We start from the raw sequence: 24,078 nt of genomic DNA on the forward strand, positions 1-24,078 counted from the left end.
CCTATCATCTTTTTTTTTCAGTGATAAATAAGAGACTACCCATGTTCTGTTTTCTTGGATTCAGAACAGACAAAAGGCTGCGGTTCTACAACCAAGAACCTTCTCCACTACCTACCAAAGCCTCAGACATATTGAAGCCTGCCTAAGCCAGACCAAAACCGATTTAGGAACATAACTTAGCCACCCAAGATTCCTTACCAGTATCTCTACAATATCGTTTAAAATTTATTCCGAGTCCAGCCGAGAGCAGAACCAGCCCAGGTTTACATCTGTCCCCCCCACTACCCTACACAACAAATAAGAGCTCAGACTCTCAGCAAGCACAGGACCCTCCAAGCCCACGTGTTGCCTAAGTGACCACCCATTTCCTCACACCTTTCAAGACTTGGTCACCCCGAATACCTGCACAGCCGGCGCTGCCAGCGCCCAGGGCCAGCCGTGCCGCGGCAGGGTCGAGGCGAGTGGTGCGGGCAGCGCACAGCGGCGGCGGGGCCACAGCCCCCGGCTAGGGCTGCCTGGCCCAAGGCGAGCGTTGGGCGCGCACCGCCTGGAAGCGGCTCCCGGGGGACTGCCGCACCGACTCCACACCGGAACGCCGTGTCTTGCCCCAGCAAGCAGTAGCTGCCTGCCTACAGTCAAAGCGCGACGGAGCCCCGGCCCGGAGCAGCACTTACAGGCAAGGGCCTTGCTCTGGAGATTACGGGGAGCAGCGCGGTTCCCCACACCCGCGCACCTGCCGGACGGCCCCGTGGAGACAGGCTGCACCCCGTGCCCTGTTCTCTGCCCCTTCGAAAAGCCAGAAGCAGCGGGCTTCCCACAAGCGGCGCGTCCCTGCAGGGTGGGTTCCCGGCTGGGTCTGTCGCCGCAGAGCTCCTCCCGCAGCACACGCCCGAAGCAGGGCCGGCGGGCGGGGGGCTGCGGCGGACGGGACCGCAGCCCGGCGGGGCGCAGCAAGGCGAATGCAGCCGCCCAGCAGCCGTAGGGAGAAGGTGGCCGGGTGCCACCTGTCTCGCCTGCCTTGTCTACGTCTCACCTGTGCGGGGACTGCTGTCCCCAGCGTCGGCCACGAACCCTTTCGGCGAGAGAATCGCGCCGGCACCGGGGCGGGGGCTCACCTTTCGTGCCGCAGGCCAGCCGCCCTCCCGCCGGCCCGAGCCCCCTGCCCGCCGCGGCTGCCGAGGACGAGACCCAGGCCGGCCGAGGGGGATTGAGGGGAGGGGACGGGGAGCGTCAGAGTGACGGGCCCAGCGGCCAATCGGTGTCCCGCAGTGGAGCGCTAGCCAATCGGCGCGGGGCGGGACAAGCGAGCAGGCCTTGCGCAGGAGCCGCAGGTGCGGCGTCCTCGGTCGGGGCGACCGCCCCGCGCCGCCTGCGCGCTCTGAGGCGCGGCTCGGCCCGCTCCCGGCTGGGCAGGGCGGCGGCGCGGAGCGGCTGGAGGCTCTTTGGGACAAGCCGGGCAGCGAGGTCAGGGCATCGGGGCGGTCCCTCAGCAAGACGGGGCCTAGCGGGCCTCAGCCGGGGCTGCCGTGAAGGGCAGCGCCGTCCTTTCCTCCAGCCTGCTGGCGAGCGGCAGGTTCAAGTGCTCCCCAAGGAGACGCTGTCAAGTCTGCACGCACAGACAGGAAAGCCGCTGTCTCTTATGTCTTTAGCACCTGCTGCAGTGCGGGCTTTAGCTCGCCGCTCCCGATGTAGCACAGAACACGACAGAGCCCCTAAACCACAGCTGAGGCTGGGCTCATGTACAAGCAATAGCCCTGGAATCATCGGACAGTGACAGCAATTTCTTCTTCCAAGGCAATTAACAGGGCTTTGTGAGCTTGAAGATGCTTGCAAGTGAGCACATTTCCACTAGACTCTGTGCGGTTGAATTTGCTGCACACTAAATGCTTTGACACTTAGGTGGCTACAGTCACCTTCAGAACTTGAAGCGCATGGCAAAAAGAAGGGCTAATCTTTCAGTTACAGCTTCTCTGCATCACTACAGGGAAGACATTCTTGTGTGGCTGTAGCTGCATGCAGGGTTGATTTCCAGCCCATCACACTGAACTGAGGTCTTGTACCTCAGAGAGTAAAAGCCTGGTGAGGATGTGGAATGTCCAGAACACATGTAGAAGCTGTCTGCCCAATCTCGTAGTTACTAAAAGTCTTCAATGACTGTCAAACCCAGAGCCATTTAAGCAGTTTCAGATACCCTAATTAAACATGTATGATCTTAGCAAAGCAGAAAGATTCGATCTGAGAATAAACTATTAAACAAACAAACAAACATAGACTTGAGATCTACTTGTGCATACTGATGCTCACAACTCCAATATCCACTTCACAGCCAAATGCACTATATGGAAAGGTAATTTCCCAATGTTTTCCCCCACCCCATGAATGCCTGAAGACTAAAATTGTTTTTGTATCAACCTCCAATAGATGATTCTTTACTTATTAAAGTTCATCCTAGGGCAGTGCTAAGCTACATACACTTTTCCTCTAAAGCTTCTAGAACCGGCTGCCACTAGAGCAAGGGTATATGATCTCTGGCAAAACGTTTTCCACTCTAACCTACATTACTATGTCAGGACATTAAAACAGCAGTTTATGGACTACAGTCCTCTTAAAAATCAAACCAAAACAAACCTAAACATGTAGAGGATTCAGAGAAAACCAGTCTGAAAGCTACTTTCTTATCCTAGTAGTGAGGAGAGTCTAAATCAGAGTTTCCAAAGGGATGCTTAGAGCCCTGCAGAGTGCTACCGTTCACTATCTAAAAGGATCTTGTGCAGCGCAGCATGACACCCTCTGAAATCTTGGGCAGAAGCGTATGCTAAGAATGGCATAACTCAGAAGCTGCTGCTGTTCAGCAGTGAAGATTAGAAACTGCTTTAGTTCCCGGGTCAGGCTTCTGCGGCGTACAGCACCTCACAGTATCCCTACCTAACCTGCACGTTAAAAGCAGAGCTAGCGCCCTCTGGTGGAAGAGCCCTCACAGACAAGACTGAGGGCTCTGCTGAGCTGAAGCCAGCAAAACGCAGCGCCAATGATGTCACTTCAGACAATGAACGACAGAGAATCATCAACCCCAAAGGTGGATGAAATGTTTCTGCCTGTGGCTGAACTGCCATTTGGTGAAATACTCTACCTGTGCGCAGTACAGCTGTAATATGCTAGTTCATGTAGTTAATGCAATGGAGCATCCATGGGATCAGGCTCCGTGTTTCTGGCTGTTTCCCTCCGTGTTTATTGCTGAAAGAATGTACACTTTGCTGTGTCGTGTTCATTGGGCAGTCCAGCTTCCCCTCAAGCTATTTGCAATAAATGTTCATTATGAAAAACTAAACAGTGTGGAGTGTGTCTGCACATACACAAAGATCAGTTCAACAGAACTGTGGGGTTTTTAAAACCTAAACCATTTCCCCCCTCTTATCCTTCTTAGCTTGTGTTCTTTACAAACTTTTTTCTCTTCCATCTCCTGTTTTGCTTAAAATGTGCTTTAATAGCAGCTTTTAAACATGTATTCAACCTCAGAGTCTGGTTTTCCCTTAATGCTGAATTCAGATGTGCCAATGGGGATGAGAAAGGTTAAGGTGCTTCAGAGCAGCCACAGAATCACAAAGTTTTGTGTTGGAAGGGACCTTGAGCCCAGTCCAAACCCCCTTCCACAGCAGGGTCATCTTCAACTAGATCAGATTGCTCAGAGCCCCATCAGCCCAGTTTAAGGATGGGGCATCTACCACCTCTCTGGGCAACCTGGGTCAGTCTCACCACTCTCAGTGTTAAAAAAAAAAATCTGAATTCTACCCAGTCTAAATCTTCCTCATTTCATTTAGAATTATCACCCTCACTCTGTCGCTACAGGCCCTGTCCCCATCTTTTTAATCTGACCTTTCAAGTACTGTAAGGCTGCTACAGGGTCCCTCTGGATCCCCCTCTTCTCTTGATGCACAACCCCAGCTCTGTCTGTCCTCACAGCAGGATGGGTTCCAGCTCTTTGATCACTTTTGTGGACTCCTCTGGACCCGCTTCAACACATCCATGACCTCCTGCACTGAGGCTCCCAGAGCTGGATGCAGTAACTCCAGGTGGGGCCTCAGCAGAGCCGAGCAGAGGGGCAGAATTCCCTTCCTCCACCTGCTGCATGGTTAGGTCTGGGCTGTGAATACACATTGCTGGGTCATGTCCAGCTTTCCATCCATCACTGCCCTTAAGTTCTCTGCAGGACTGCTCTCAATCCTTTTATCCCCCAGCCTGTATTGAGGATTATATGTTATTATAAATAGCATTAATATAGCATCAGAAAATAGCAAACCATCAAAATGCATCAAGGATATACTGGCACTAGACCAGGAAGTACAAACTGACACTGAAATAGTAATTAAATTCAGAATTAATATTCCATTCAAAGACTTTGGCATCTCTTAAAGGGTTTTGAGAGAACCTCTGTCAAAATTTCTACTGCTGCTATTTAATTCTGCCATCATCTGATATTTCTCCTATCTCTACACAAGTCTCTGTGTGGGAGCTGCCACGTCTTTCCTGCTGCTGGTTCTGCTACACAAGCAGTTATTTCCAGCAAAGGACACATACAGCAGTGCTGGGCAGATTCCTGTAAGTCTTTGTATTACAAGAACATCTACACACAATAGTTGAGTGGATTTAGGATGGTGGACACCCACAAAGGATAAGTCCCTGCTTACAATACTTACTCAACTGAAATCAGAGGCACTGCTAAAGGCAGCAAGTTGTGCTGTGTACCAATGTAGGAAAACAGGCCAAATGAAAGCAGTTGTGATAGGCAGGTCAGGCTCAGTGTTACCTTGGAGTGAGAAGTTCTGCTTGCTATTTAAAAATATGAACTTTGAAGGAGTTTCAATAACCAAACTTTCTTTTGGTGTGTGCAGTTGTCTGTCAGCATTGTTTGAAACTGATTTAGAGAAAATCTTCTTCAGGCTTCACCAAATTAGAGCTATGGAAGTAAGTTACTTTGGTTTACATACCACAGTTCTTTTAGTGGATGTCTGCTGAAATAGCCTAATGTATTTTCTGTGGTTTTAGGGACAAACTCTAAACAAGCAGACGAGTTGAAGTTTAACCACACATACTGTACTATGGCACTGTAATTATTGCCATGGATTGCAACTTTAAACAAATATGAACTACCCAAGGTCAGTGGTGTATCCCCAGACAGAACTGGATGCAATCAGAATCCTGTGCAGCAAAAATGCAGCATAAGGTTAGCTAGGAAAAAAAAAAGGGGGACACACACGTGACTTAAAAAACCTGAATCATTTCTAAGTGTGAAGTGCACAGAATATCAGAATTATCCCGATGGAGATTTTTGTTTAAATCTTCAAATACTCTGATACATACCACCACAATCCTCTTATTTTCACATCTTCACATGGACAGAACAAAGAGGGGTTCATTTGAAGCTACCAGCCAGTTTGCACAGGCAAGTGGCCTAGATTTTTCCTCTCTATAAAGAGAGAAACCAACCTGAAGAAGGACTGTTCAAATACTGTGAAGTCTTCTGATGTTCTGTCTTGCAGTGATAGACACCGTGTTTCACATGGTGTGAAAACTTGATTGTCACATCATCATGTCAGCTTTATCTAACTAGCTGGATAAGTTTTGACTCATTAAACCTGCCAAGATGGTTTTCTTACCTTGTTGCTTTGATCAAGTATCTCCATTGTTTTCACAAGTTTTCTCTTCCAAATGCAAATATCTCTCTTCATCTTCCAGGGCTTTTCCAGTAAGCCTCAACATATCCATTTTGTTACATTCACATTTCACTTACAACTACCTAGGGTCACTGTCTTTGCTTACTGCTTTCAAACCAGCAGCTTTGTACTTTTTCTGATACTGTCTCAAACTGATGAATTTTCCATCAACCCTGCAAAATTGCTTCTGAAAATCATCCTTCAAACCCCTTTGTTTCAATACATCAAAGTCCACTGTGGGTGACTGCAAGCAGCCCCTCTGATCAAAGCCCTCTTATCTCTTCCTCTCTTGCCTAGATCTGTTTTCTTTTGGTTTATGCAGTACAAAACTTTGAGACCTTATAGAGGCCTTTCAGTAGATGGGGAGGGACTATTTACAAGATCTTGTAATGGCAGGACGAGGGGTAATGGGTTTAAACGGGAAGAGGGAAGATTCAAACTACATGCTAGGAAAGGGTTCTTTGCAGTGAGGGTGGTGAGACACTGGAACAGGTTGCTCAGGGAGGTTGTGGCTGCTCCCTCTCTGGAGATGTTCAAGGCCAGGTTGGATGAGGCCTTGAGTGACCTGTTCTAGTGGGAGGTGTCCCTCCTTATGGCAGGAGGTTGGAACTGGATGATCTTTGAGGTCCCTTCCAACCTAAAGCATTCTATGAGTCTAAGACTTCTGGGGAAGTCCTATATGAACATGTCTTTCCCATGACTTATAGAACTATGGCAGTATAGGTGGGCAGTTTTTCAGAGCTTGGCACATTTTAAAGCCTTTTAGTACACCCTGTTGTACAGAAGATTTTCCCTGATCCTATTTTACCTTTTTTTTCTGATGCCAGAGCTTAAGATGTTTGGCAGAAAAGATGACCTCTTGTACCCTCTCAGCATTATTAGCTCCTGTACACACAGTTCCTAGAAAACTAGAAAAAAAGCTCAGTTTGCACAGTGGATGTGGAAGTTTGAGCATTCATGAAAGTATAACTTCTCTCTAATGTCCTTGACCAAACTCCACTACATTCAAGAACAGGCAACCAGAACCAGTAGTTTACCACTGCCCATAGTGGCACATTCGCATTTTGCTACTGCTACAATTTTGTGTTCTTTCTTTGAAAGAATGTGATTTTTAAACCATGCAGTTTAAAGGAAAGACTTTTTTGTTTTGAGAACAATTTAGGTTACTTCTCTAATTCACATTCCCAGTGCTACCTGTGCTATAGGGCACAAGATCCAGATGCTGCTGCTCACATTACACACGTATGTTGCTCCGACAGTACAACGCCACACATCCCATTCTTACTGAAAAGCACATTTCCAGAAGCTCCTGAAGGAAGATCCTAGTTACTTTCCCTTCTTGCATCACTCCCCAAACTTTGGTGCCCTTAGAACAGGATCCATTCTCAAAGGATCTTAGATCGCACTTGCACAGCCCTGCAAACAAAACACAAGTGTGTTTGTTTTGCTTCACTGAAGCAAGTCAAGAGCAGCCAGCCATAGCAAGGTGGAAACTTTACACTTGCCTTCAGACATAGCTGAGATTCTGGGGCTGTGACTGATGCTGCAGTGCAGCTCCTCTGTGTCTACTAAAGCCATTTCCACAAGATGCCCAGCGTAGTGTAACATCTGTGCCAACACCCAGCACGCAGACTGCTGCACACAGATCTCTTGACGTTTGTGAGGCTGTTGCTGGGATCATGTCAGCTCACACTTTTTCCAACGCACAAGTCTGCAAAGGAAACAGCTAAAGCTGCTTGTGTTCCTGGTCTGTGGGTAGAAATGTGTAATGAAGGAAACACAGCACATATTTTCTGAAGAAACTGGTGAGCAGCTTGCCTTTAAATTAACTGCATCAGGTTCCATGGACATGACCTCGCTGCATCTTCATTCTAACCTCAATGGCTACCTGGAAAGATGAAACAATTCTACCAGCTCAAACAGAACAAACCAGAATAAAGGTGTGCAGGGGTATATAAGGAGTATGCTATGTTCTGTCTCTCTGCTCCCCAGGTAAAAAGCAACATTTCATTTATTCCTCTCTTAACATTCATCTCTTGTTTACCCTATTCTGCACTGAGTTTTCAGACCGTAGCAGCAGGAGGATTTCAACAGATGTCTTGTTAAAAGTAATTCTGAATCTGCTCATAGAGTCTCAGGGGATCAACCAACCAAACTCCCACACCCAACACACCCCAGAGCCAGCCAAGGTTAACTGTACCCTTCAGCTGCATTAGCATTATATAAACACAGCCTTTGCTGCCATGTGGGTTTAAAACTCATTTAAATTTAATTAATCTTTATTAGTGAACAGAAGTCTTTGCAGGCACACATCTCAGACACGATTAAAAACTGGCAACAATATCAGTAAACTTGAACCAAATTTAATAGTATCAGCTGTTTTCATGAGTATAAAGCAAAAGTTCTGCAACAATGCAGTTGTCCCAGGAAGGATATTTCTATCTCAGCAAATCAGCGATTTTATACAACTTGGTTGAGGATATATTAACTCCCAAGAGGTTGCTTGTTACAAAGGCACTTAAAGAGCTGTCAACAGCCAGCTGCTCTGAAACACGTTAAGGCTGTGCTAGTGTTATCTGCTGTGAAAGGAACTAAGCAGCTGCTGGGTACTCTGTTCACAAATTCAAGTTTGTGGGCCAGGAGGAGCTGTACTCTATATGCTTGCTGAGTATTAACTCTCCTGTTACATATGGCATCACAGAAAATGCAAATGCTGCTGTGGAAATTAAATGTTACACTCCTAGACCCAACAACTTGCCTCTGATGTGGTGTTACACTTGGCTACCACCCAGCCAAGTTTTCTGTTTTGCTTTAAGCTGGACAAAGCTTTGTAGCACAAAACTCAAATGTTCAGAACTAAACAAGCAATGCTGGCAAAAAAAAAAAAAAAAAAGAGAGAGAAACTTCAAGAGTAGTTAGATTCTATGGATTCTTAATTCCTTCTTGGTACATGAGTATTAAACTGCAACTTTTTATATAACACTTAAGAAAAAGCATCTAAAATGCAAGTCTCTTAGTAACTAAATATCTAAATGTAGACACTGACACCGTAAGATTTGCTCTAGAAGCATTTTAATTTACAAACAGCAATTCCCATTGACTTTATACCATAAAAAAAGCCATTTACAAGCAGGAAACAATTTCATCAGAACAAAATAAAGCAGCACTGAAATATTCATGTCACAAATCTAAAAACAAAGTGAATACAAGAGTAAAATATCATTTGAATAAATATTTTAAAATTCATGCTATAAAATAATCCTTAATGGCAAGTTATTAATTGTTACAGCATCAGCTTAGCTAGCTTCATTTACTTCATATGGTGATGAAGTGTGGAGTTGTGAGGTTACCGGTTTATATTGCAAGATAATGACACCAAGTCAAGTCATTCAAACTGTTCAATTATTTTATCATGAAAAAACAACCATACAAATAAAAGTCATTTAAAAATACAAGTTTTCAGTCAGAAACAAACACTGTCAAAACCGTGCAAGAGCTCTACCTCTAATCAGATATACAACCAGAGGCTTGAAGTACAAGTCCAACGGCTGAATTCATAGCATATGTAAATGGGAGAGACAGCAGTTTGTGGTATCTACCAGAGCAGGAGTTACTTGCACCAACAAGAAGCAAACCTGCTCAGTTACTGATACTCAGCTTCACACCCCCTGAAGAAATACAGGAACACAGGTCCCAGGCTTACTTCTTTGTTTAGCTTTTTCTTTTTTTTAATCCTTTTTTTTGTTAATATAATGTAAACTTGTGTAAGTTAAGTTAATGTTGTCACAGGGATGTGCAAGTAGTAGTAAATCTACAATATTAAATACAACTATTCTGGCACTTGTTAAAATATATGTAAAATGCACACAGATTATATAAACTTTGAACATTTTGAATGACTTTACTAAACTTCCAATTCAGTCACTGAGTATTATGAAATTTACAATTAATGAAATAAACAGATTCATATAAAGAATTTACATAATTCCCCAAATACTTTCAAATATAAAATTTAATAAATAACCCTGACCAGTCAAAAAGCACCATTCAAGGGTAAAATTCCCTTGGAAAATAGATTAGGTGTTGCATATTTGAGTCCCTTTCAATGGTTTCACTTGAAACCTGTTTAGAAAAATGACAATAAAAGAATCACAGTAAACTAATACAAAAAATTCAAATAAGATATATATATATATTTAAAGGTAAAGCTCATTCAAATCTTTTCCCAGCCCTTGATTTTATTCCTGCTGTTCTTCCCATAATTCAGCCTAAACGTATTTAGAGGCCTGACTGTTTTGTCTAAAAGTAAACCAAAGGCTTTAGCATAAACCATGACTTTATGCTTGGGAAGACTGCTTTAAGAACTATCAATTTAGGTCTACAGTATGTTCTGCTGAACAGTGAACTGACAGTATCCTTTATGCTATTGACAGATTTCACACTCAAAAAGCAGAGCCAATCTTGAGGCCTCGTTGACCTAATTGAACTTTCAATAAACTGTTAAGTATTTACAGAGCTATTTTCTAAAAGGTATTTACAAGTTGAAAAGCAATCATATGGAAGATAACTGATTTAAGAAAAAAACTAAAAGAACTTTTAAAACCCACAAACATTAGCAAAAGTAGGAAATCCTTTATTTTCACAGTTTGTCATTATAGGTTAAACATTTAGAGGAAAGGACACTGTCACTGTTTTCACATTTGTCTATCATTAAAAAGGTAGATTAGATTAAGAAGAGACTCAATTATGAACCAGCCTATATAATTTCATGATTTCTTTTGCTGTCAAATATTTCTTCACATATTTTTACCAACTTCTGCATTTATTGTAAATGAAATGTGTAACAGCTCTGTGCTAACTTCAAACTGTACAGACGCGAGACACTGTACAGTACTTCCATAATCTGCTTAAAATAACACAGCATACTCTGTTCTGGTGGACTTGTGAAATGAACTTCAATCAGGTAATGCTTCACGTTTCATGGCAATGTTCATCCTGTCATACCATTATGTGACAAGGCACAATTTAATTGCTGTTGCCAGGTTTGAAGTTCGTTTTCTACCAGAGTCACACACTTTGTAAGTGTAACGCTCAATGATGTTTTATTCTCACCTATGTATGCATCCTCTGAAGCACTGCTGAACTTTACAGTACTGTGTTATGGCTTGATAATTATTAACACTGCTAGCAGTGAAAGGGTAAATGGCATATCCACACAAACAGGAGCAAGCAGAACTTGCAAACTGCTGAATCATGATTTTGTAGAAAAAAAGTGATCATTTCCTGCCCCTTAACAGTCCTGTTACAATGATTTGAACCTGAACCTGTACAATCAAAGTGATGTTGGATTTTAGTTTTTCTTTTTTTTTCTTCCCTTATTTTTCTTTTTTTTCTTTTTTTCTTTTTTTTTTTCCTTTTTTTTCTTTTTTTGTCAGAGACAATTTTGGATAAGTCACTCTTTGGTAAACTCAAACCATTTAAACACATTTACAAATACAAAGAACTAGATTTAAATAAGGTTAAGATTGTGACATGGAGAAATTCAAGAAATATAAAATTAGTCCCCATATCCTGCTATCTTCAACTTCTACTTCCAGGGGAAAAAAGATCACACCAAAGGCACCACAGCACGGGTCCAAGATCAAGGGTTAAGAATAACTGTACATTTCTTGGATTTTGCATGTCTCAAACTTTTCAAAACACATTTTTTTTTTTATATATATATATATATATATTGCATTTAATTACTTAAACGTTTAGGAAAATAACAAAACAAAACAGTATCAGAAACACCAACATGTTTTAAAGTGGGTAAACACATAGACTACATTCCCTAGAAACAGACATATACTTTCCCTTAGTGGAAACCAAAGTTCTATTGTTGCTTCAAGGAGAGAAATATCTCCCCACCCTCTGCCTCGTTATTTAGGCAGATTTAGGACAATGATGCAGATTTTGTACTCAATTGAACTGAAACTGCTCCAAGCAGTTGGGTTTTATACTGTAAATCTGTATTTAGTGAAATTAATTCTTACTGCAGACTGTCACAATATAAAGAACTAGTGTATTTAATAAAGCTACTGCACAAATATGCCCCAACTTCACAGGAGCCAAAAAAGCTTTACAGGATACCTTTTTTCTTTCCCATAAGTTAGGAATGAGTTTTCATGGTCTAGATTTCAAGAGTCCAACAGCTTCACAGATTTATTTGCAGTATTTGCTAAAGAAATATAAGGCCCAATTATACAAAACCTGTATTTTAAGGAAGGATGTGATTCATTTAATTCTGTTCTTCAGGTAGTATTTGACACAGTAGTGTTTGCCAGTTCAGGCTTTTGAGGTCTCTTAAGCTATTGTGTTGTGGTTTGTTTGTTTTTTTTTTTTTGCTGTAGCTGGTTTGTTTGGGGTGGGGCTTCTTTTTGTTTGGTGGTTGTTGTTTGGTTTGGTGTTTTGTTTTTTTTTTTGTTGGATTTTTTAAATGTATTTCCTTTTTTTTTTTAAACTTTATTTTATTTGCTTAACTGTTTCTATTATATTTCACATTTTCTATATTATACTGACCTAAAAGATGAAGTTAGCACCATATCGAAAACAAAACAAAACAAAAATTTGGTGAAAGGAAAAGGTTCAGAGTATTTTTAAAGTTGTTGGTAGTTCCTTTGCGCAGAAAACAACCACTGAAAATAGTAGGGAAGCCATAGCAACTCTGTAATACTCACACATTGAAATAACAGATATATTGCTTGAAATTCCCATAGAGTATTTGTGTTTTTTCTTTTAATACAAAAAAAGTACAAATTCCAAGTGCTGACATATCACTTGGAGCTTTAAGTAGGAAGTCAATGTGCACCTGAAAACAGCTCTCTGTGAAGAGACCTAGTAAAACACTGCTTGGAAATAACTGTAGTTTAAACTACAACATCTCTCTCAGGTTGTAGTCAACCTTGAAGAGTGATGAAGTTCAATTTAATTACCTGGTATGGTTCTACAGTACGAAATGAAGGTAGATTCTGAGGCCAGTAAAAACACATTTAAAACCACAATGCTACTTTAAGTTTGCTAAAGTTTTTTCTTTTATATATATATATATATATAGATATATCTATCTCTATATATATAAAAAGGTCAGCACCACAGGTTGTCCAGCTTGCATTCTAGACAACTAACAAAACCCCTCAACAAAGTAACCATAATTTAATAGATTTATGGCATTTGGTTTACATATGTTATAAAGCAAAGCTATTAAAACAAGGTAATTCACTTTGCTCACTTTTGCACACAAAGTAATAGTTTAATAAAATAAAACCCAAACAACATTCTTTTGAAACCAAAACCATCCTCCCAAAGTCCAAAGTCCTACGTCCTCAGCAGAGAGGAGACCTAGCGGTTGAAAGAGTGGTACATGGTATAAGCCTTGACGTACTTTTACATTCACCTCAACCAGAATAGGAAAAGTGAAAGCATTTTATATATATAAAGCAAATTTATATATATAAATAGACTAACTACCAAAACCAGTTAGTAAAAGCAAACAGATTTCATCCTGACACATGGAAGGAACCAAAACGGTAATATTCTCTCTCCCCAGTGCTGTGCAACTCATTACCAGCAACAAGATGTAAGAAATAAAGTAAGAGAGATTACAGCTTCTTGGTGTATCCAGCAGAGCTGCCAACCTTACTCTATTATCTTTCTCCACTGGAATCTGTGTCTTGCCAGATCAACCAGTAGGGACATTTTAGCAGACTACTCCTATCCTTTCCCCAGCACACTGTCTTTTATATTTTGAGCATCTTCAAAAGTAAACAAAACCACAACCAAACAACCCAGCTTCCTTCAAAAACAAAGAATGCTTAACGTAGTCTTCTGCAGAAACCATTTTGAACTGGTTTCCAGAAGGTCAGGAAAATTAAAAGGTTGTTATACTGGTACTGAAGGTTACTAAAAGAATAAAAGATTTTAAAAATACATTAGAAATGTGCTTGTTTGTGTTGCACTTAGAATGTAATATTTTAATCAGATGTGTTAGACATTGCATGAATTTCCATACTAGAATCCATAGCTTCAGAAACTGAAGCATCATTATCTACTTTCTGTTCCACAAACGCTTCTGTTCTGTCAGGAGACTCTACCCTGTTTCTTACTTCGGTTACCCCAGGGTGATTTTTTCGCAAATGCTGGTTCAGTGTACCCTGGAAAGGAAAACATTTGCCACAGATCTCACAGCGGAAGGGCTTGTCATCTGTGTGCCCACGAATATGATACTCAAGTTGGTCCTTGCGGGTGTATTTCTTCCCACAATACTTGCACACGAAAGGAGTTATTCCCATGTGCAATCGCATGTGTCGATCGAGGCTCCCTTTCTGGTTGAAAGACTTCCCACAGTAAATACAGATTAGCCTCTCGTTGTATGGATACCAGTGACCTCTGGCATTTCTTTCCCGTGGACTACTTTCATATCCTGGGTTACTCACCATGGATTCACTGTCAGCCCCTTGCACCAAGCCCTGAACATCACTGTGCAAGTGACCGCTGGATACCCGTTTTTGGCGTGCACGACCCCCTCTGAAACAGCTCAGCATTGACCTTGAAGGACTTGTATTGCTCATGCTTCCAAAGGTTTCAGACACACCTGTAGCCTGTGATGAGGCATGGGTAAACGAATAGACATGCTGTAAGACAGACCCATAGGAACCAACATTTACTGCCACCACTTGCTCTCCATCCACCATTTCCGTATGATATCCATCATCGCCAAGGGAAGAGCTGTCAGAGCAGCTTGGCCTGTCAGACTTCTCCATTTTAACTTTCACCTCTGCAATCTGACTTTCCCTTACTATCAGGTCACCTTGCTCATGATCACCTTCAATCTGAATCTCATATTCAGAGATGCTCCCACTGCTTCCTCGATCTGAATGCCCTTCTTCTTGCAGACGACTACGGAGAGTTTTCCCAGGAGCTGTTTCCATCCTAAGATCGCTGCCTGCTGTTGACTGTCGCACCTGAGAGCAATAGGGGGGAGATATCTCGATGGGGTTGGCAAAGTAACTGCTATCTTTAACTCCATTGCGGTTTTCTGGGGTTTCTTCAGCACCAACAGTGACAGAGTCAACATCGCCAACACTGATCTTCGAATGAATGCTCTCCAGTATCTGTGTGCATTTGTCAATGACGCACTGCATCTGTAGAAAGCTCGCTGCAGTTAGAAAACTAACAACATCCTTCAGCTGTAGGGACATCCTTCCAGTGTAACAAAAAGAAAGCAGCTGTTCAAAAACATTGGGATTTTTAATAACTGATATTGATAAGCCACTCATGGTACTCAATGCTGAATGGTCACGGAAGTAGGGAGAACTGGCAGCTAGGACAGCTTTGTGGGCTCGAAACGGCTGACCCTGGATATGCACGATTATGTCACATAGCTTTCCTTGCAAGCGGAGTTCATTTAACTGGCTCAGAACAGTGTTGCTGTACTCGGGCACATCAAACTGAATGAAACTGCTGCTGTCCATTTCTAATGATGTAGAGAGTAATCTGAAAGAGAAAAAGGAGAAGATTTACAACTGAGGATAAACACAGAGGTTTTCAAAAAGAAATGCTTGTAGGTGTTGAACTTAAACCACCACAATGATCTGTTCAAGGTGTGTTACCAAAAAATAGTTGGTATAAATGATACAATACAAAAGGCAGAGTCTTAATCTAGCCATTTTTTTGCATTGCTGTAATTTGAATTATTCCTCTGTAACATTCACAAATCAATTGCTCATAATACATCACAGGGTGCCTGGGACAGTCTAGGTCCTAAAACGAACTTTGCAATTTCACTTCTTCGGAAGAATTGCAGAACAATATCCTCACCCTCCCAAAATAATACTAATTTCATAGTCACTGGGCAAGTTAACAACTTTGGAGACTGCAGGAGGTCTTCAAGCCAGACAGCACATCAATACTTGTAGGGAATTGTGCCACTAAATCGCCCAAGAGTGCTTTTGGGCGGTACTTCATGGAGTCTGAAAAACCTGGTAATGCAGAGTCACAACCATATATATATATAGTCTGCATACACACACAAATACTTTAGAAACTCATTCCTTAGGCCTAGATATGTCAAATTTATTTCAGAAGAGATGAATATACTACACCAGTGAGACCTCTGTTTGAACATCTGCCTTCTTGAAAATCAATCTCAATAATTACTTTTAAAAAGCAAAAGCCAATCTTTCGATACTCACAATGGAAAGCAAGGAAATCCTAGTGAAAGGAAACATTTAAATGTGACCCACTTCCAAACTATTCATCCAGTATGTCAGAAATTCCCAGAGAATGATGAATTTGGGTCAATAAGTGAGGCAGTATTAAAAGGAAAAGTTTTTGAGCTTTTAAAAATGTCATTTAGTGATTTCTTTTTAAATTTTATTTTAATAAACCATGATGTGAACTTTGGAGTTCAGCTGACAGAGCAATGAACTCCTGTCTAGAATGATTCAACACTTAAAATCGAACTCAAAGACCATGGGTACTCAAACTTGCCTGATACATTGGGAAGGGGTGTTCAAGAGGCTTCAGAGAAATGCACACATTTCAAAAGAAGAGTTAAAGGAAAGCACTTCAGCAATTTTTCATTGAGTATGATCATGAAAAGCACACACACAGCTATCTCCCTCTGTAGCAGACATCACGTTACATTTCCAAGACTGGGCCAAATCAGTTGCCCAAGAACTGAAGGCTTTTATTGCTATGCTTGCTGTTACTAATGTGAAAGTCTAAACACATAATACTGCCACCATACCTGCTCTAACAATTGAACAAACAGATCTCAACACCATCCATTGGCTTCTGATGCAGGAAGCATGTCCAATGTATCACAACATACTAGTGGAATTTTTTTTCTATGTATGTCTTATGTTGCATGCTGTAACGGGACATATGAACAATTTAAAACAAATGATGAAAATTCAGGCACTTAAAAAAATCCAACAAAAAACAAAAGCTAGGAATACATAAAAAAACCTGCATGGAAGAACTGGAGCTATATTAGCTATGACTTGAAAGTAACATTCATCATCTTTACACATGGAACTTCCTTTCGGCAGAAATTTTACAGTTACGTAAAAGCAGGGGAGAAGATGCCTTACATACTCTTGTATCTGATGAGGGAAATAAGGACTAAAAGATGGTTAACAGAACCATCGCAGCCATCTACACAGATAGCTTCAGCAGGACAGTGCTTTTATTCAGTGACAATGCTACAGAATGATTCAGAGCTTGTGAGCTGATGCAAGTCAGACATGGGTCAGAAATCAAACATCACAATGGCCAAACAAACCCCAGCCTAACGTGGTGTAGTTAAATGGCAAGATTAACCTTGCCATTCTGAGAATCCCTGCATGGCATGCAGAGAACCACTGCTCAAGTCCTTAGCTGTTGCATCCACTCCATTGAGAAGACAGAAATATCAGCAGCTAGGTCGTTTGACAACTTCCATCTCACTTGACAGGGCAGCAGCTTACTTACAAATCCAACCACTTTTAATTTGTGAGGCTTCTGAGCTATGCACAGAAGCAGCATCAGGACATTCCTGATTAAGCTTCTCTTTGCTAAGTGGAGGAAGAGCTTTTGGTAACCTGAAGTGACACAAACTGACAAGTTACCTAGGTTGAGGACTCTGTACAAACTACAAGACCAGTCTCCAGCAGCAATGATTTCTCATAGATCAAGGTGTTTAAGGTTTTCGTAGATATTGTGCATCAAATATATTATCTGAAGGCTTTCTAGTTTTAAAGCACAGGTCAGAACTGGACACTACACTCACTAATTCTTAGCAGGGCTCTGCATTGAGCCTTCTGTCTATTTCTGTAGCAGATGATCCAGTCACACTCAGAAGAATCTTACCAATTCTCTTTGCCTCTGCATTACATTTATTCATCAGAGCTTTATACAGTAAACATTGCCTAGAATATTAATTTGCTGGCAGTAGAAAGCTGCCCTATGTCTTCAAACAAAAGTGTTTGAAGTAACCTCTGAACGTGCGAGTGAGAGGCATTTAACATTTCTCATTAGATTTCAAAAGGAATTAACTCTAAAAATTATGTTCTGTCAAAGCTCTTATTTCACTTAAAGCCACAAGAATAGATGGTGACAAAACACATTTGGTATTTAATTTTACTGACATCATACAGTAGCAGCATCATATAACTAAAACATGAAGCTGTGTGTCTGCCAACGCTGTATTAGTTTCTGCTTCTAAGTCCGCACCTGTTTCATTTCATTCCTTCACTGAAGTATGATTTGCCATTCTCAGACAGGTGAATGACACAAATTATGCTCATTTTAGCTCACACAAAAGTGTGAGAAAAGATCCTGTGCACTCTCTTTAGTAGCTCAGCAACACGGATTCCTCAGGAAAAGCCACATTAGAAGTCACCACTATTGCAGTGTGTGTTTGAAGCCATGGACACATAGGAAAGTCATGAGGCTCATAATGCAAATTAAGGCTAAAATAAAAAATGTACTCCATGACAGCAAGAATGGACACTTTGTATATTACTGCTAGGAATACAGATACTCCTCCATGCAATGGACACTGCTCAGAATACAGGGCAAAGGCAAGAAAAGGATCAGGTGTGTGTATGAAGAGTGCACTCCTCCCTTGCATTTCAGAGGATTCAGTGTCTACTACACCATCTGTGAGAACATAAAACATTATTGCAAAAAATGTATCATCACTCAAGAGAACTTTAACCTAGGAATGCAACCCTATTACAGAAGTTTTAGGGCAAAAATCTTCATTACTCTCACTCAGCTTGCGCTTGCCTTCAGAGTACAGCAGCCCCAAATGATAGTAGCTGTACCAGAGAAAAACTGCAACCAGCTGTGCCCCAGTCTAGGGGCATTTCTAAGACATCTTTAAATAATCTTTGAAAGCAGGGACAAAACTGGTTGTATAATCTTCTACTAGCTTATACCTTTCATAACAGCAAGGTATTATATCTCTTTTAAAAGTCAACATACACTGCCCTAGGATGGCCTTATGTAGTGTGACACACAGCCCTGCTGCTTCACTGAAAATCTACTACTGTTTTTTATAGATTTTAAAATCAATCACACTAAAGAGTTTTCCCACAAATAGAATAATTATTAAAACTCCATCCCTGTGTACTTTCAGCTCATCTAGGCAGTCTGTTTTGTGGTCTGTACAACACGCTGCCAGGGGCAATAATCTCCTGGGACAGAAAACACACCTAAGGACACACTTCTCCATGTAATTTATGCACTGAAATCATAGACATACATAGATATTTATATTTATAAATGCAAAAGAAGTCCTTTAAACCACAGAAAGCATGACTGGGGGAATGTTTCCACTGGATACCTAAGGGAACACTTGGAGTTTAAAGGAAGTGACACATACAGTAAGTCTTTGTGTACTAACTAGATTTTTCTGAACTTTAAATGCACTACATAGAACTAACATTTAAAAGCTCTTTAAAATTTATCACAAAAATCACAGCACTGCAGGAAGCAAAAAAAAATGTTGAGAACTTTACTCTTTCTGAATGTGGTCACCTCGATATTATCTCATAGCAGTAATTCACAAGCATGTCACTGTTAACTACAATCAAAGAAAGTACTGTCACAAAGTAAGAAGCTTGAAAATTGGTGGTGAAATTGCAACTATCTGCTTGGCCATTCATTGAGATGTGGATACACTGGAAAGCTGGGTGAGGGGGAACCTAAGTTCAACATGCATACGTGTAGAGTCCTGCACCTGGGGAGGAGTAACACCCTGCACCAGTACAGATTTAGGTCGATGGAAAAAGACCTTAGAGTCCTGGTGGACAGTTAAGCTATTCATGGGACAGCAATGTGCCCTTGTGGTGAAGAAGGCCAATGGTATCCTGGGGTGCATTAAGAAGAGTGTGTCCAGCAGGCTGAGGGAGGTTCTCTGCCCTGGTTAGACCACATCTGGAGTATTGTATCCAGTTCTGGGCTCCCCAGTTCCAGGAAGACATGGGAAAACTAGAGAGCATCCAAAGGATGGCTATAAGGATGATGAAAGGACTGGAACATCTGTCTGGTGAGGAAAGGCTGAGAGACCTGGAGCAATTTAAGGCTGGAAAACAGCAGACTGAGAGGACATGTTATTCATGTTTACAAGTATCTGAAGGGTGGGTGTCAAGAAGGGGAGAGTCTCTTTTCAGTGGTGCCCTGCAATAGGATGAGAGGGAATGGCCATAAAGTGGAACACAGGAAGGTTCACTTCAACATCAGGAAAATCTTCTTGCCTGTGAGGATGACAAAGCACTGGAATGGGCTGCTCAAAGTTGTTGTGGAGTCTCCTTCTGTGGAGACTTTAAAAACCTGCCTGGATGCTTTCCTGTGTGGCCTGCCCTTGGTGATCCTGCTCCAGATGATCTCTAGAGGTCCCTTCCAACCCCCATTCTATGATAAAGTGAGTTTCATCCATTTTCTTTCGACGCTTACCCTGAAAGGAACATTAAATAAGCATGGACTGAAGGCTCAAAGTATTTGTCACACTGAACAAGATAATTTCCTGAATCACTATTATTCAGTCTTCTTTTGTGAATTCTTGGTTTCCAGGGACTTCCAGAAGCATTGTTATCCATAGAAGAATAAATCAAATAACAATCTCTGCTTAGACTGATTTGTAGTCTGTTTTTTCACTCAACACAAATACATTTAAATGTGGACACACTGAAGAATCCCAACCAGAGACTGAAATTTTGCCATCTCAGAATAAGTAAGGACTGTCATGGACTCAAGTGGAGATTTAACAAAGAGTTGATATGCAGATCCTAGGAGATGCTATGGCACAAAAGAAAATTGTTGGTATTTCCACTGAAGCATGAAGTTTCTTTTGTTTGCAGCTTCTCCAGCAGGATCAAATGCACTTTATGGCATCTTTAACATCTACAGTGACCTTAAAAGCCTTTCCAGTTCAGTTCAACACATCATTCTGTCAGATTCACCTCTAATAGGGAAATAAAACTGCCAGCAGAATTGAAAACAGCTACCACGAGCCTATGTTTAGATATAAACTCCTTGCCCACACTTTTTAAAGCTCAGTACTATTCTGAACATTCCACAGTATTGCTGATACCTGATTCAAAAGCCATCAAAACCACACCCTAAACATGACCTAAATTACCTTTTTCTTAGTCTAATAACAGAGTAATGTGGAATACTGAAACAACCTCACCTCTCAAAAAGCATTAAGTTCCTCTCTTAACAAGAGAGGATCTCAAATCCTTATTCCTCCAAATGTTAACTGTTCACAAATCACTCCACAGATTTAATTCACAGTGTTATAAGTCATGGTAAGGTTGGAATTTAGCTTTAAAAAGGTGCCTGGTGGAATCAAAGGAAATACAAATAGTTCATCTCAAACTTCAAAAACTGAATTATCTGTGGTAAGGCACAAAGTAAGAAGCAAATGTGTCATAGAATCAGCCAGGTTGGAAGAGACCTCCAAGATCATTCAGTGCAAGCTACCACCCAGCCCTATCCAATCAACTAGGCCATGGCACTCAGTGCCTCATCCAGTGTTCTCTTGAACACCTCCAGGGACAAGAAAATAGCTTTGAAAATAAGTCTGCTTCACTTCTGTTTTAGACTAAAATACAGAATCTGTTCTGCCAAGACAACACAATTTAAAACTCCACTGTATTAACTCATAAAAATGCAAGAAAACCCCTGTGTCCTCACAAACTGAAGCCAATTAGTACAGGCTGACTTGCAGTTATTAGAAAACATAGTTCTTGCACATTTTCATTAGAAGATACCAGTATACTACAGTGAAAATCAATGTCATCATTCCTCCTCTGCAGATAAGAGAGGAGGCAACACTCAACATGCACAACATCTACAGTGAAATCAAGAGTGAAACTTGTGTCTGCTGGGCAAGCACTGCTGCATTGCTACAGGACACAACCCCATCCTTTGCAAGGCTGAGCCATACAGTAAAGCACTTTTGACAGAAACCTTTTAACTAATTCAGCTTTTTGTCTAACACAAATTGAAAAGGATTTATTTTTACTCTCACCAACATTCACACGATGAGTAGAAAATCACTTCAAGTGGACGAATTTAACATCAAAATGCAAAATAATTAATTACTATGTATACATATGCACACACACATATATACAACATGTGCTAATACTGGCAACACTACAAACTTCTCAATGCTTATTATGGGGCAGCAGGGAAGTTTTTGGAACTGCACATTTAGCATTCTACAGAAAAAAAAACCAACCAAACAACAGGAGCCTCTCATTTGAGCAAGCATCCAAAGAAAGAAGTTGAGAAAAATCAAGTCCAAGGGCCACCTTTATCCCTTATTCTCAAATTGTCTTCCTCACAATTGCCTGTCAGTATGGAAGTGATTAAAAGAGTAAAAATGCAACAACTATTGAGGCATAAACAAAGTTTTACCCAACAATTAGAAACCTCAACACAAAAATTAACTTTTGGTGCTAAAAGTTACCAAAAAAAAAAAGGGCAGCTACAGGTATGTATCTATTTCTGAATACTGGGAGGGTGGGGAAGAAAAGAGAGGTACTAGAAGGCAAACTGGAGATAGCCAAGATCAGCAGAAGTATTGCATCAGACAAACAAAACAAAGGGGCATATTTATGACACAAATACTTTAAAATCAGCAAGACTTTGCAAGCAGCAATCTCAAACTTTTATCCTGCTCATACATTTCATCACATACCCATTATGCAATCCTAAATAGTTCCTGTCCACACTTTCTGAGTATCTGACAAGTTTGAGATAACTGCTTTAAGAAAGCACTGTCAGTGTCAAAAAAACCTAATGGAGAGCACAAGGCTTGCTGTATATGCATGCAAAACTTTAAGAAGTGGGGAAGGAGAGAGCTTTTATACCTTCTGCTATTACAGTAATAAATTATTTGCTACTAAAGGTAATTCTTGGCTATTATTATGCATTTTTGTTTTTGAAAACCTTAGTCACTCTTCATCAAGTCCTAACTTTTTGGCTCCTGTGTTTCATTTACACAATGAAGCAGCTATGTTTTCTAGATATCAGTAACATTCTTTTGCAGTATATATAAAGTAGCTCTAAAGAACACATTTTCATAGCATGTTCCCAAGCTGTCACTTCTGACACACTGGACAGTTTGTAGCTCTCATTGACCAGGAAGGGTACACAGGCACATCCTGACTCCAGATGCTGGGAATTCCATAACACGTAACGACAGTAGTGCAGCTAATCCTGTGCCATCTTTTTGTTTCTGGCCACCAGGCTCTCCCACATCGATGTTTCTGAGACTGGTCAGGCTTGTTCGAAATTCACTCTCAACTCCGGTTTATGCTAAAATCGATCAGACTCTGCATGCTGTGCACACCCGCAGGTACTGTGAGGGGGCTGCGCAAGGACAGGGACTAGGGCTTCACTGCAGCTCTCAAGTCTAACCGAGTGGCAGTAGCTAAAGCGTACAACCAACTTCTGGCAGTGGCACTGCAAGCGGTGCCGGGCTCAGCCCGCCTCAGCCGGCCGTGCCTCAGTGCCAGGTATTTCATGCCTCGTTAGGTTAACAGCAGAGCGAAACAGACGCGCGTCCTGCTCCTTGCCAGTCAGCCAAAATTACTCCAGAGGCTCAGACTCAGGTTACGCGACGACAGCTTCTGGCGAGAGAAGGCTGTAAGCTGTGCAGCCTCGCCGGAGCCGGCATCGGTGGCGGCAGCAGAGCCGCTGTCGCCGCTTCTAGGCGGCCGTGTCGCGGCTCGCCCCCGCGGCAGCCTGCTGGCAGCAGAACCGAGCCCTTGCCCCCCGGCACGGCACCGCCGCTGAGCTCTACATGGCGACGGGGCCGCCTGTCCAGCCGCCGGCCCGCGGCCGCCGCCCCGGCGGGGCCTGTCAGGACTCTGGGACCCCCTTCCCCCAGAACGGCCTCCGTCCCGCACGGGAGCGCCGCGTCGGGCCCCGGGCAGGCGCCCCGCTGAGGTGCCCCGGCCCGCCTGCTGCTCACCTGGAGCTGTCAGGGTCTCTCACATGGCGGGTCACCGGCCCGGCCCGGCCCGTCTCCTGCCCGCTCCCACCGCCGCTTCCCGCCCGCTCCCACAGCTACTCGCACCCGGAACTGATTCCCCAGCAGCTCTTCCGCTTCCTGACGACGCGCACAGGCCGCGGGCGGAGCCGCCGCCCCGCCCTGGACGAGGCGAGAGAGGGCTGCCCGCGTACCGGCGGCGGAGAGAGGGGCCGGCCGCTCGGCCCGGGGGCCCGCCTGCCCGTTCGCTGGGGCGCGCCCTGCGGCGCCCACGCCCCTGAGCCCGGGGCCCGTACCGCGGCTGGGAAGGCTGAAGGTCCCCCGGAACTCCGA

The 24,078-nt window shown here is 42.5% G+C and overlaps 2 protein-coding genes across 11 annotated transcripts in view; both read right to left on the minus strand.

The window, feature by feature from the left end:
• Window positions 1-1,205, minus strand: part of RALGPS1 (Ral GEF with PH domain and SH3 binding motif 1) — a 95,959-nt gene extending 94,754 nt beyond the window's left edge. For 7 of the 10 annotated variants that reach the window (XM_064171340.1, XM_064171345.1, XM_064171344.1 and 4 more), the window contains exon 1: window positions 1,116-1,205. The gene's annotated coding sequence lies outside the window, so the exon portion shown is untranslated. The other 3 variants (XM_064171341.1, XM_064171343.1, XM_064171342.1) reach the window with 3 other exon arrangements.
• Window positions 1,206-8,766: 7,561 nt separating this feature from the next.
• Window positions 8,767-23,821, minus strand: ZBTB34 (zinc finger and BTB domain containing 34). The gene is made up of 2 exons (XM_064171101.1): window positions 23,728-23,821; window positions 8,767-15,245 (listed from the first exon to the last, which is right to left on the minus strand). Exon 2 carries the CDS (start codon window positions 15,221-15,223, stop codon window positions 13,724-13,726), a length of 1,500 nt encoding a protein of 499 aa, XP_064027171.1. The 5' UTR covers window positions 15,224-15,245; window positions 23,728-23,821; the 3' UTR covers window positions 8,767-13,723.
• Between the last annotated feature and the right edge of the window lie 257 nt (window positions 23,822-24,078).

The sequence above is a fragment of the Pogoniulus pusillus genome, chromosome 35, assembly GCF_015220805.1.
Source record: "Pogoniulus pusillus isolate bPogPus1 chromosome 35, bPogPus1.pri, whole genome shotgun sequence".
Taxonomy (NCBI): domain Eukaryota; kingdom Metazoa; phylum Chordata; class Aves; order Piciformes; family Lybiidae; genus Pogoniulus; species Pogoniulus pusillus.

Bases quoted from the DNA above. Each gene is read 5' to 3' on its own strand.
- ZBTB34 (XM_064171101.1), bottom strand. From the start codon at position 15,223: ATGGACAGCAGCAGTTTCATTCAGTTTGATGTGCCCGAGTACAGCAAC.